Source organism: Somniosus microcephalus, chromosome 2 (genome assembly GCF_052327205.1).
Source record: "Somniosus microcephalus isolate GS21.2 chromosome 2, FLI_Smic_1.0, whole genome shotgun sequence".
NCBI lineage: Eukaryota > Metazoa > Chordata > Chondrichthyes > Squaliformes > Somniosidae > Somniosus > Somniosus microcephalus.
Genome location: NC_140988.1, coordinates 2,698,447 through 2,712,073, shown reverse-complemented (window position 1 = coordinate 2,712,073; position 13,627 = coordinate 2,698,447). Strand labels below are relative to the sequence as shown.

Sequence of the window (13,627 nt, the reverse complement as noted above, 5' to 3'; positions counted from 1 at the left end):
AGTCGGTTTCAGTTAGGCTGACTGACTGTCGGCACAAGCTCACTGAAAAGGTAGAGGAGTTTCTCGGGTAGCTTTGGTCAGTCTGTCCGAAATAAATGGAGCTCTTAAAACGCTTTAACCGGCAACTTCGAAATTGATAATGCAAACAGTTAATTGGTTATCGCTCTTTGTCCGGTTTAAGCGACTGGGCGCTTTAAACGTGGATGCTTTGAGTGGCGGGGACTGTAGTTCTGTATTTATTTATACGAAGTTTCCCATCTCGTATTCTAAACGAGGCCGTTCCAAATTGTGTCACTCTGATGTGGTGCCAGATTTCCCACCGGTCAAGTCAAGGGTCACTCACGCGGATTATTTTAACAATTAGAACAATTTACGGAAAGTAACTAGATATATTAGTTTGGCGAATAAATCTATACTTGGTTGGTACTATTTTAAGCGCTAACTTTTGCCGGTGTTATTTCCAGGGTTCAATGCCATTCACCTGGCTGTGTTGGCGAGCAGTCTGTCGTCCCTGAGGCAGCTACTTGCAGCAGGAGCTGAGGTGGACATTCCTGAGCAGCGGTCGGGTCGAACCGCGCTTCATCTCGCAGTCGAGCAGGAGAACATCTCTTTGGCCGGTAGCCTTCTCCTCGAGGTTAGTTTGGTGGGGTCAAAGAAAGAACTCGCATTTCTACAGCGCCTTTTGCGACCTTGGAACGTCCCAAAGCGCTTTACAGCCAATGAAGTACGATTTGAAGTGCAGTCATTGTTGTAGTGTGGGAAACGCGGCAACCAATTTGCGCACAGCAAGATCCCACAACCAGACATGTGGTGATGACCAGATCATGTTTCTTTTAGTGGTTGAGGGATAAATATGGGCCCCAGGACACCAGGGAGAACTCCCCTGCTCTTCTTCGAAATAGTGCCATAGGATCTTTTAAATCCACCTGAGAGGGCAGATGGAGCTCGGTTTAATGTCTCATTCGAAAGAAAGCAGCTCCAAAAGACGGCACTTCCAACAGTGCAGCGCTCCCTCAGTACCGCCCCTCTGGCGCTTCCTCAGTACTGCCCCTCCGGCAGTGCGGCGCTCCCTCAGTACTGCCCCTCCGACAGTGCGACGCTCCCTCAGTACTGCCCCTCCGACAGTGCGGCGCTCCCTCAGTACTGCCCCTCCGACAGTGCGGCGCTCCCTCAGTACTGCCCCTCCGACAGTGCGGCGCTCCCTCAGTACTGCCCCTCCGACAGTGCGGCGCTCCCTCAGTACTGCCCCTCCGACAGTGCAGCGCTCCCTCAGTACCGCCCCTCCGACAGTGCGGCGCTCCCTCAGTACTTCCCCTCCGACAGTGCGGCGCTCCCTCAGTACTGCCCCTCCGACAGTGCGGCGCTCCCTCAGTACAGCCCCTCCGACAGTGCGGCGCTCCCTCAGTGCTGCCCCTCCGACAGTGCGGCGCTCCCTCAGTACAGCCCCTCCGACAGTGCGGCGCTCCCTCAGTGCTGCCCCTCTGACAGTGCGGCACTCCCTCAGTGCTGCCCCTCCGACAGTGCGGCGCTCCCTCAGTGCTGCCCCTCCGACAGTGCGGCGCTCCCTCAGTGCTGCCCCTCCGACAGTGCGGCGCTCCCTCAGTGCTGCCCCTCCGACAGTGCGGCGCTCCCTCAGTACTGCCCCTTCGACAGTGCAGCGCTCCCTCAGCACTGCACTGGGTGTGTCAGCCTAGATTTTGGTGCTCAAGTCTCTGGAGCGGGACCTGAACCCACAACCTTCTGACTCAGAGGTGAGAGTGCTGCCCACTGAGCCATGGCCGACAGTGTTAGAAATGACTCATGATAGAATCCTGAAACTAGTGATTTAAAGCACTTTCCTTTCAATCTTGTGCTCGTTTGTCTAAATTAAATAGAGCAGTGAATCTTTTTGGCACAGAGCGCTTGCGTTCTTGGAGCAAGTTGGGAATCTGTTCAACAGTGCGGCAGCAATTAGCCGGAAAGGTCTTGTGTTTAGCAGTTGCTTATTATCGAATGCAGCGGTTGAAAGGTTTTCATCCCAGGCTTGTATCGATTGAAAGTTTTGATGCCGTTACTCTTGCTGCTGAAATGAGCTCCCTCTGGCGATGGATTTGTGCTGTGGCGAGGCTGTGCTATCGGCGATATTTTCTGTTCCTATCTCTGCCACAACCTTGTCTAGTGAGGCTCTGCACCAGCAGCAAAGCCTCAGAGCACTCATCCTCCGTGAGTTCAGGCTGCGCTGGAAACAGTCGAATCCTGTGCCGATACTATTTATAATTCTCATAATGTAACTTGCCGTTGAGTTGGTGAGTGTGGAATTGTTGCTGACATTTGGATTTCTGTGGCATTTCATTGTGTAAAAATGGGCCTTTGCAGTAATGTTGGTGAAAGTGGGACGGCTGTCTGGTTTTCACAACTGGTGCAAGAATTCAAACACACTCCAGACAGTCTGTTGGCTTTTAACAGACTTGCATTTCTCCAGCGCCTTTTACAACCACAGAACATCCAAAACGCTTTACAGCCAATGAAGTACTTTTTGAAGTGTAGTCACTGTTGTAATGTAGGAAACGCGGCAGCGAATTTGCACACAGCAAGGTCCCACAAACAGCAATGGGATAATTACTGGATAATCAGTTTTGGTGATGTTGGTTGAGGAATGTTTGAATTATTGTAGTCCAGTGGCGTTACTGTGCGATGTGTTTGTGTTATTGTAGTCCAGGAGTGTTACTGTGCGATGTGTTTGTGTTATTGTAGTCCAGTGGTGTTACTGTGCAATGTGTTTGTGTTATTGTAGTCCAGTTGGGTTACTGTGCGATGTGTTTGTGTTATTGTAGTCCAGTGGTGTTACTGTGCAATGTGTTATTGTAGTCCAGTTGGGTTACTGTGCGATGTGTTTGTGTTATTGTAGTCCAGTGGTGTTACTGTGCAATGTGTTATTGTAGTCCAGTGGTGTTACTGTGTGATGTGTTTGTGTTATTGTAGTCCAGTGGTGTTACTGTGCGATGTGTTATTGTAGTCATGGGGCGTTACTGTGCAATGTGTTTGTGTTATTGTAGTCCAGTGGTGTTACTGTGTGATGTGTTATTGTAGTCCAGTGGTGTTACTGTGCAATGTGTTATTGTAGTCCAGTGGTGTTACTGTGCAATGTGTTATTGTAGTCATGGGGCGTTACTGTGTGATGTGTTTGTGTTATTGTAGTCCAGTGGTGTTACTGTGCGATGTGTTATTGTAGTCCAGTGGTGTTACTGTGCGATGTGTTATTGTAGTCCAGTGGTGTTACTGTGCAATGTGTTATTGTAGTCATGGGGCGTTACTGTGTGATGTGTTTGTGTTATTGTAGTCCAGTGGTGTTACTGTGTGATGTGTTTGTGTTATTGTAGTCCAGTGGTGTTACTGTGCAATGTGTTATTGTAGTCCAGTGGTGTTACTGTGCAATGTGTTATTGTAGTCATGGGGCGTTACTGTGTGATGTGTTTGTGTTATTGTAGTCCAGTGGTGTTACTGTGCAATGTGTTATTGTAGTCCAGTGGTGTTACTGTGCGATGTGTTATTGTAGTCCAGTGGTGTTACTGTGCGATGTGTTATTGTAGTCCAGTGGTGTTACTGTGCAATGTGTTATTGTAGTCATGGGGCGTTACTGTGTGATGTGTTTGTGTTATTGTAGTCCAGTGGTGTTACTGTGTGATGTGTTTGTGTTATTGTAGTCCAGTGGTGTTACTGTGCGATGTGTTATTGTAGTCCAGTGGTGTTACTGTGTGATGTGTTATTGTAGTCCAGTGGTGTTACTGTGTGATGTGTTATTGTAGTCCAGTGGTGTTACTGTGTGATGTGTTTGTGTTATTGTAGTCCAGTGGTGTTACTGTGCGATGTGTTTGTGTTATTGTAGTCCAGTGGTGTTACTGTGCGATGTGTTATTGTAGTCCAGTGGTGTTACTGTGCGATGTGTTTGTGTTATTGTAGTCCAGTGGTGTTACTGTGCGATGTGTTATTGTAGTCCAGTGGTGTTACTGTGTGATGTGTTATTGTAGTCCAGTGGTGTTACTGTGTGATGTGTTTGTGTTATTGTAGTCCAGTGGTGTTACTGTGTGATGTGTTTGGATCCTCAGGGTAGTGCGGAAGTTGATGCCACCACATTTGACGGGTCTACCGCACTTCACATAGCAGCAGGAAGAGGTTCTACCAAACTTTGTGCCCTCCTAATGGCAGCGGGTATGTAGCAGTGTTTTTGTGTCACAGTGATGTGTAAGGAGAGGCTTTGCCGGGCAGGTCTGCTTCTTCAGAGGTTGACCAGAAAAATGCTGTGGGCTCACGGACTGTGCACCAGAATCCCCAGGGAGCACTCCTGGCAAATGAAACGAGTAGAAAATGTACCCTCGACTCGAGCCCTGGGGTATGACTGACTCTGTGCGAGGATACAATTCCACCTGTACTGACCTGCCCGGGGTCACTGGGCAGAGGGTTGAGACGGTGAGCGTGGCCGAGTTGTTTTACGTCACAGCTGAGCCCGAGCACACCATCGCCCAACACACACACCCGCACACAGCCGACCCCCACCCCCACCCACAGAGTACAGCACAGGAGGCCATTCGGCCCATCGCACCGACTCTTTGAACGAGCTCTCCAATTAGTCCCACTCCCTCCTGCTCTTTCCCCACAGCCCTGCACATTTTTTCTTTAAGTATTTATCCAATTCTCCATTGAAAGTTACTATTGAATCTGCGTCCACCGCCCTTTCAGGCAGCGCATTCCAGATCACAACAACTCGCTGCGTAAAAACATTCTCCTCATCTCCCCTCTGGTTCTTTTGCCAATTACCTTCAATCTGTGTCCTCTGGTTACCGACCCTCCTGCCACTGGAAACAGTTTCTCCTTATTTACTCCATCAAAAACCTATGTAATCTGGAATAGTGTGGTTCAGTTACTCGTTGCTTTAACCAGCTGAGCATTCAGGGTAGCTTGTTCTTGAAATAATATAGTTGTATCATTTGAATCAAATAAATTTAAAGTTATCTTAAATTAAATTTTCACAAATGTCTTTATTGTTGTCGGAGCGCTGAGTTTGGTCACTTGTTAATCTGTTGCCATTTTACGTAACAATATTCTCAGGTGCAGACCCACACATAGAGAATCACGAACCTCTGGATGATAAAACTGAGGAGTCCCTTGAGGAAGAGGATGATGAAGGGATCTTTCATGGGACCACACCCCTGGACATGGCAGCCTCGGAAGAAGTAAGAATGACAATGACCACCTTTGGCGGACTCACTAATCTGATATCTGAAAGAAAAAAGACTTGCATTTCACCAGCTCAGGTCACGCCAAAGCACTTTGCAGCCAATTAGTCCCACCCCCCTGCTCTTTCCCCATCGTTCGGCAATTTCTCCCCTTCAAGTATTTATCCAATTCCCCTTTTGAAAGTTATTATTGAATCTGCTTCCACCGCCCATTCAGGCAGCGCATTCCAGATCACAACAACTCGCGTTTATAGAAAAAAAAAATTCTCATCTCCCCTCTGGTTCTTTTGCCAATTACCTTACATTTTTTTAAATTTGTTCCTGGGATGTGGGCATTGCTTGCTAGACCAGCATTTATTGCCCATTCCTAACTGCCCTTGAGAAGGTGGTGGTGAGCCGCCTTCTTGAACCGCTGCAGTCCGTGTGGTGAAGGTGCTCCCCCAGTGCTGTTAGGGAGTTCCAGGATTTTGACCCAGCGACGATGAAAGATCGGCGATATACTTCTAAGTCAGGATGGTGTGTGTCTTGGAGGGGAACTTGGAGGTGGTGGTGTTCCCATGCTCCTGCTGCCCTTGTCCTTCTAGGTGGTAGAGGTCGCTGGTTTGGGAGGTGCTGCCGAAGAAGCCTTGGCGAGTTGCTGCAGTGCATCTTGTAGATGGTACACACTGCAGCCACGGTACGCCGGTGGTGGATGGGATGCCAATCAAGCGGGCTGCTTTGCCCTGGATGGTGTTGATGGAAGTGGAGAGTATTCCATCACACTCCTAACTTGTGCCTTGTATATGGTGGAAAGGCTTTGGGGAGTCAGGAGGTGAGATGCAGAATAGCCAGCCTCTGACCTGCTCTTGTTGCCACAGTATTTATGTGGCTGGTCCAGTTAAGTTTCTGGTCAATGGTGACCCCCCCCCCCCCAGGATGTTGATGATGGGGGATTCGGCGATGGTAATGCCATTGAATTTCAAGGGGAGGTGGTCAGACTCTCACTTGTTGGAGATAGTCATTGCCTGGCACTTCTGTGGCATGAATGTTACCCGCCACTTATCAGCCCAAGCCTGAACGTCGTCCAGGTCTTGCTGCATGCGGGCATGGACTGTTTCATTATCTGAGGAGTTGTGAATGGCACTGACACCGTGCAGTCATCAGCGAACATCCCCATTTCTGACCTTATGTTGGAGGGAAGGTCATTGATGAAGCAGCTGAAGATGGTTGGGCCTATCTTAAATCTCTGTCCTCTGGTTACCAACCCTTCTCCCAGTGGAAACAGTTTCTCCCTATCTACTCTATGAAAACTCCATATAATTTTGAACACCTCTATTAAATCTCCCCTTACCCTTCTCTCTAAGGAGAACAACCCCAGCTTCTCTAGTCTTTCCACATAACTGAATTCCCTCATCCCTGGTATCAATCTGTGTCCTCTGGTTATACTTCTGGGTATCGGAAAATGTTCTGCTGTCTCATTAATTGTGAGCCATTTGATTTATCAATTTACATTTCTTTTCCAGGTCTATGATATCTTAAATGGTAAACCGTACCAACCAAAGCCTGCCTCTGTTGCTCCTTTCCCACAAGGTAATAAATAGTTGTTGTTCTTCTTAGGCAGTCCCTCGGAACCGAGGATAACTTGCTTCCACATTAAAAATGAGCTCTCAGATGAGTCCAATGCGGGACCTACAGTCTCTGTCACAGGTGGGGCAGACGGTGCTTGGGTTGACGTGCGCTCCTTCCGCTGTTGGCGCTTGGCTTCCGGCGAAGAGATTAGAGATGTTCGGCGCCTTCCCGGATGCTTCTCCTCCACTTTGTGCGGTCTTGGGCCAGGGATTCCCAGTTGTTGGTGGGGATGTTACACTTTTTCAAGGAGGCTTTGAGGGTGTCCTTGAAGTGTTTCCTCTGCCCACCTGGGGCTCTCTTGCCGTGCCGGAGCTCCGAGTAGAGCGCTTGTTTTGGGAGTCTCGTATCGGGCATGCGGACAATGTGACCCGTCCATCGGAGCTGATCGAGCGTGGTCAGAGCTTCGATGCTGGGGATGTTGGCCTGAGCGAGAACACTGACGTTGGTGCGCCTATCCTGCCAATGGATTTGCAGGATCTTGCGGAGGCAGCGTTGGTGGTACCTCTCCAGTGCTTTGAGGTGCCTGCTGTACATGGTCCATGTCTCTGAGGTAATAATTAGTTACTACTTCAGTGAAGCACATCATCACCAATGTTGTCTCTAATTTATTTTTGGCCCGCGTGGGCCATTCAAAATTCCGCGCATGCACAGTTTTTCTATTTAAAAGCCGGCTCACCGGCTGCACAGGACCTGCAGAGTGCTGCGCGGCTTAAAGGGGACATTGATCATTACCGTTCGTGACCCTTCATATATTAACCATTTCCAAAATTATTCTGTCTAACTGGGTAGATGCGGTGATAAAGATCAGTCCTGAATTCTAAGATCTGGTGCTTAATATTTAGAAGTTGAGAATTTGCTTACTGTGGTAAATGTGAAATCAAGAGATTATTTAATATGCAATTAAATTGACACTAAAATAGCTTTAAACAGTAGGGACCGGTGATGCTGTTAAAGATTTGCTGAAGGATTTCGATCAGTATGAGCAGGGCAATGCTAAATGAAATGAACACCGAGAAACACAATGGGTGAAATAGTGCAAATATAAGTGAAGGGAACAGTCAACACAGGGAGACTTAGAAAGTTACTTCCAGGTCGCTTTCTATGTCCATGGTGATGAAGCAATTAAAAAAAGCAAACAAAATATTCGGATGTATAAAGAAAGACTTACATTTCTCCAGCGCCTTTCACGACCTCAGGACATCAAAAGTACTTTATTGGCTGTAAAGCGCTTTGGGAAGTGTAGTCACTGTTGTAATGTATAAACGCGGCAGTCAACTGTATAGCTAGAATGGTAGAATGCAAGCCCAGAGAGACTTTACAATACACTGGTCAGATCGCACTGTGTTCAATCCTGATCACCACGCTATCAAAATGACATGCATGCATTGGAGAGAATGCAGAGAAAAGCAACACGATGACTGATCCTGAATGAAAAGGGAGTGAGCTGTGTAAGGAAGATTAGAGAAGCTCTTTCCGAGTACAGTTTAGAGCCGAAACGCCCAATACTTGAGACCAAGATGTGTTCCATGGAGCCTCAGGAGCTTGAATAAAGTCTTTAATTTTCTTTCTGGAATACTCTACCAGACAGGGTAGTGTTGATTCCACACTGAGTTGTGACGTGTTTGTGTCTACTAGGTGATTTAGGACAGCTGGATGTAGAAGCCAGGCTGGAGCTTTGTAAACTGTTGGAGGTGCCGGAACCGAGTCTGAACTGGATGACTCTGGCAGAGAAATTGGGTCTTGGGATACTAATCAACGCCTTTAAACTCAGCCATTCCCCCGCAAGAACTCTGCTGGATAACTATGAGGTGAGCTGACTTTATCCTTTCTTATACAAATGTCATTTTATATGTCAGTCGGATATCCATTGGGATAAAAATGGAAAGCTGGTGGCAATGTCATTAAAGTAACTGCTTAAAAATGACACCTTGGAATAAGATATAACAAATTTGCTAGAAAAATTAACTCAGCCCCCACATTCTTAATCGCACATAAATTGGCTTGTGTCTTCTACTAACTGAGTTGATATCTGAAGTTGCTTCAAGAGCTCCGGCAGATATTCATGTTGGGGACTGGAGTTGACAATTTAGAGAAAAGTCTGATACAAGGGAGTGAATTCAATCTCTGCATCATTTGTACTTGTTCAACATTATTGTAACATCACTAGAAGCACTATTTTATCCAAATAGGAACAGGAGTAGGTCATTCAGCCCCTCGAGCCTGTTCCACCATTCAATTAGATCATGGCTGATCTGTATCTACCCGCCTTGGTTCTGTAACCCTTAATACCCTTACCCAACAAAAATCTATCGATCTCAGTTTTGAAATTTTCAATTGTTCCCCAGCCTCAGCTTTTTGGGGGAGAGTTCCAGATTTCCACCCCCCTTTGTGTGAAGAGGAGACTCCTGACATCGCCCCTGAACGGCCGGGCTCTAATACAAAAGCAAAATACTGCAGATGCTGGAAATCTGAAATAAAAACAGAAAATGCTGGAAACACTCAGCAGGTCAGGCAGCATCTGTGGAGAGAGAGAAACAGAGTTAACGTTTCAGGTCGATGCCCCTTTGTCAGAACTAGAAAAAGTTAAAGTTAGAGATGAAAGGAGGGGATGGGGGGAAGAACAAAAGGGAAGGTCTGTGAGGGTGGAAGGCAGGAGAGATGAAATGACAAAGGCAAAAGGGGATGTTAATGGAACAAGAAACAAAAGATGGATCTCGAAGAGGTAAATGGGGATAGCAGGATCAGCACCTGCTGTCCAAAAGAATGGGGACAGAGGTCACGATCTGAAATTGTTGAACTCAATAGGCTGTAAAGTGCCTCATAGAAAATGAGGTGCTGTTCCAGTGTAGCTTACGTTGAGCTTTGTTGGAACAGTGCAAGAGGCAGAGGACAGAGAGAGAGGGAGTGCAGCGGAGAATTAAAGTGACAGGCGACCAGAAGCTCTGAGTCAAGCGGTCACCCAATCTGCATTTTGTCTCCACAGTTCCAATTTTAAGGTTATGCCCCCTTGGGTGTTGGGGAGGGGGGATGTATAACAGACAGCCAATCTGCTACTGTCAGTTTTCCACCACTGCCGAAAGGGTAAGTTAGAACCCCCCCCCCCCCACCCCCTTGTTCAGGAGTCGGGCACTGAGTCCAGATTTACACCACCCGTTTAGCATTAGAGCAAAGCTGGAATTGTTTTGCAATCCTCCTTAGAAACGGGGCTGGTGCCAGAGGACTGGAGAATTGCAAATGTTACACCCTTGTTCGAAAAAGGGCGTAAAGATAAACCCAGCAACTATAGGCCAGTCAGTTTAACCTCGGTAATGGGGAAGCTTTTAGAAACAATAATCCGGGACAAAATTAACAGTCACAAGTGTGGATTAATTAAGGAAAGCCAGCACGGATTTGTTAAAGGCCAATCGTGTTTAACCAACTTGATCGAGTTTTTGATGAGGGTAATGTGATTGACGTGGTGTACATGGATTTCCAAAAGGCATTCGACAAAGTGCCACATAATAGGCTTGCCAGCAAAGTTGAAGCCCATAGAATAAAAGGGACAGTGGCAGCATGGATACGGAATTGGCTACGGTGATTTGCAAAAGAACCAAAGGCGAAGTAAGAAAAAACTTTTTTACTCAGGCCGTGCATTCCAGATCCTAACCACTCGCTGAGAGGGTGGTGGAGGCAGATTCAATCACGGCTTTCAAAAGGCAGTTGGATAAGTACCTGAAAGAAAAACATTTGCAGGGCTACGGGGAAGTGGGACGAGCTGAGCTGCTCTTGCAGAGAGCCAGCACGGGCTCGATGGGCCACTTTCCGTGCTGTAACCATTCTATGATTTTAAACTTGCAGTGTGTAGAGTATTCATGGCATCAGTCCCTCTTTAAATTGCTTTGATCTCTCCTTTGCACACTAACTTTATTCCTTGGTTTACTGCAGGTATCTGGTGGCACTGTCATGGAGATTCTGGAAACGTTAAAGTCAATGGGCTACAGTAAAGCAATTGCAGTACTTCATAAAGCAATGACCAATTCAGCAAACGCAGAACTAGATGAAGCAATTAATTCACCATCACCCATTGAACAGCACAACAGTAAGCAAACAATCTCCATTACTGGGGTTACACAAATAGCTAAACCTAGTATTACTGAACACTACCGTCAGCTCATTATAGTACATAACCTTTACTCAACTCAGTTGCCATTTAGTTTACTAATAGCTTTTTCACACTTCCAAGTTATCCTTTATACAATAAAAACACTTATCCGCTAATGATCAGATGCACAAAAATTTAGTTATAAATGACAAGTTTGTCCTAAGATCGATGAATCTTGCCCATACATTGCAAAGTTGATTTCAGGGCTTAAAGGGTAAGTACTAAATGGCCTCACCCCTCCTTATCTCTGTAACCTCCTACAACCCACTGAGATCTCTGCACGCCTCCAATTCTGGCCTCTTGCGGATCCCCAATTTCCTTTGCTCCACCATTGGCGGCTGTGCTTTCAGCTGCCTGGAACCTAAGCTCTGGAATTTCCTCCCTTATTGTGACACTCCTTAAAACCTACCTCTTTGACCAAGCTTTTGGTCACCCATTCTAATATGGTGATGAATAATTGCAGGCTTTGATAGAGTAAACATTCCTTTACTTTACTCTAACAACGCACCATCTCCACTTGTCTCACCTGTCATCCTTTTTGACTTTTCTAACTAAAAAGCTCTCGGAGGCTTGGGTTGAAACTGGCAAAGGGATTTCACAGGGCTGTCACACCAAGCAGAGTCATAACCAGTTCCCAAAGGTAAAGGAACAATTATCTAATGCAAAAGCAAGATACTGCGGATGCTGGAAACACTCAGCAGGTCAGGCCGCACCTGTGGAGATAGAAACAGAGCCAACGTTTCAGGTCGATGACCTTTCATCAGAACTGATGAAATATTCAATCTACTGCCATTCTATTCCGAGCTCAAAGGTCATTTAGGGAAAAATGTAACTGTTATATTTTCAAATTGACATTTTATTAAAATTCTATTTATACATCAAGCTGGTTAATGGTTCCCTGTCTGGCTTTTAATTTATATTTCATTCGCAAAATGACTTAAAAATCCCCTAATGCATAGCCGGTGAGTTTTATACAGGTTTTTCCCTTGCTAAGTAAATGGGCATTAACCACAGGCCGTGTGTTATCTAACACAGCTCAGTGTTCACTAGGATTGTCTCCGATACTTCTCTAGACCACTGCATCTTCTCCACTTCATTCCAAAGTTTCTTAGTTATTAGTTTCTTTATGCCTAACACTTTTCATCTTGATGTCACCACTGCAGAATTTCTAGTTATAAAAAGTATAGCAATAAAAAAGTCAGCAATAAAATTTTTACAATCAAGAGCTTTGAGAATAGCAGCATTTAGAAATGTGCACCTGCAATCCATCTTTCGATATTAATCTAGATTTTAATTGCACATTCTACCAAAACAATACTTAATATCACTACCGTCAGTTTGTTTGGCTTCTTAAACCTGTGTTTAAAAAAAAAAAGTATTTTGTAGTATGTAATTTATTGATTTCTGTGACTGTTCTTTGATGGGGAAAGCAGAATGAAGAGCATGAGCTTGTTTCACTGTCCTTAATAACGAATTTAAAACTCTCATTCTTTTCAAGCAGATGTTCAGATTGAACCAAAATCACAGCAGTGTGACAGCGTGTATGACAGCGGAGTGGAGACATCATTTAGGAGATTAAGCCACATGTCATCCGAATCTTTCAGCAACAACCAGGCTTCTTTCGAACTGTGACCCTTGCAGCAAGGCTCTCGGTACGCGGAGCTGGTTAACCAGGACGTTCCACTGAAGCACGCGCGGTTAACAGATTTCAATCAGGATGGAATCTGAGAAAATTCTAGAAATAACCAGCCCCCACCTGTTGTAATCCCAGTTTTGATTACTGCCAGAAGGCATAATCATTAAAAATATTAAACAGGTCAGTGCTTAGAATTAATCAGACAAGTTCTCAAACCTAATTAAATGTTACTTAGCCCCACCCAAGTTTATTTCTACTTTTATTTTTTTAAGAATGAAGCTGCCAAAAGTCTTGTGGGTTCAAGTCCCAATCCAGAGACTTGAGCACAAAAATCCAGGCTGACACTCCAGTGCAGTACTGAGGGAGTGCTGCACTGTCGAAGGTGTCGCCTTTCGGATGAGACGTTAAACCCAGGCCCCGTCTGCCCTCTCTGGTGGACATAAAAGATCCCATGGCACTATTTCAGAGAGTGGGGGGCATTCTCCCGGGTGTCCTAGCCAATGTTTATCCCTCAATCAACATTACTAAAACAGATTACAGTATCTGGTCATTATCACATTTCTATTCGTGGGAGCTTGCTGTGCGCAAATTGGTTGCCGCGTTTCCTACATTACAACAGTGACTACACTTCAAAAGTACTTCATTGGCTGTGAAGGTTTGAAGTTTGAAAGGCACTGCAGAAATGCAAGCCTTTCTCTGTACTGATAAGTATTAGTAAAGTTTCACCCTGAGGATATTTTTTCTGCCTGTTTATTTTTGCAAATGGAGAAACAGAACCGAGTTGCGGAGTTTTTGCTCTTGCGATCCCGATGAGCTGAACTGTGTTTTTATTTTTTTTAAAAAGGGATTGTATATCCATCGCCGAGATACGCTCATATCCATTTAGAATGAGTCAAAGGGTGATTTGTAAATAGTCATCACCGCTTCTGTTGCCGAAACTAGTCAGATATTTTTTATTTTGCTTGAAATATGTAATTTGAAATTATTTTTAGCTTTTTTTTTTACAAACATTAAAAAAATGGACCAATT

The 13,627-nt window shown here is 45.6% G+C and overlaps 1 protein-coding gene across 2 annotated transcripts in view; it reads left to right on the top strand.

The window, feature by feature from the left end:
* The window catches only part of nfkb1 (nuclear factor of kappa light polypeptide gene enhancer in B-cells 1), a 128,637-nt gene extending 115,010 nt beyond the window's left edge, over positions 1–13,627 (top strand). Inside the window, exons 18-24 of one of the 2 annotated variants that reach the window (XM_086005773.1) lie at positions 465–634; positions 4,086–4,188; positions 5,086–5,210; positions 6,716–6,782; positions 8,457–8,629; positions 10,746–10,899; positions 12,461–13,627. In XM_086005773.1, the coding sequence (XP_085861899.1) occupies positions 465–634; positions 4,086–4,188; positions 5,086–5,210; positions 6,716–6,782; positions 8,457–8,629; positions 10,746–10,899; positions 12,461–12,594 (926 nt within the window). In that variant the 3' untranslated portion in view covers positions 12,595–13,627. The remainder of the gene's footprint in view (positions 1–464; positions 635–4,085; positions 4,189–5,085; positions 5,211–6,715; positions 6,783–8,456; positions 8,630–10,745; positions 10,900–12,460) is intronic. The other variant, XM_086005781.1, reaches the window with a different exon arrangement.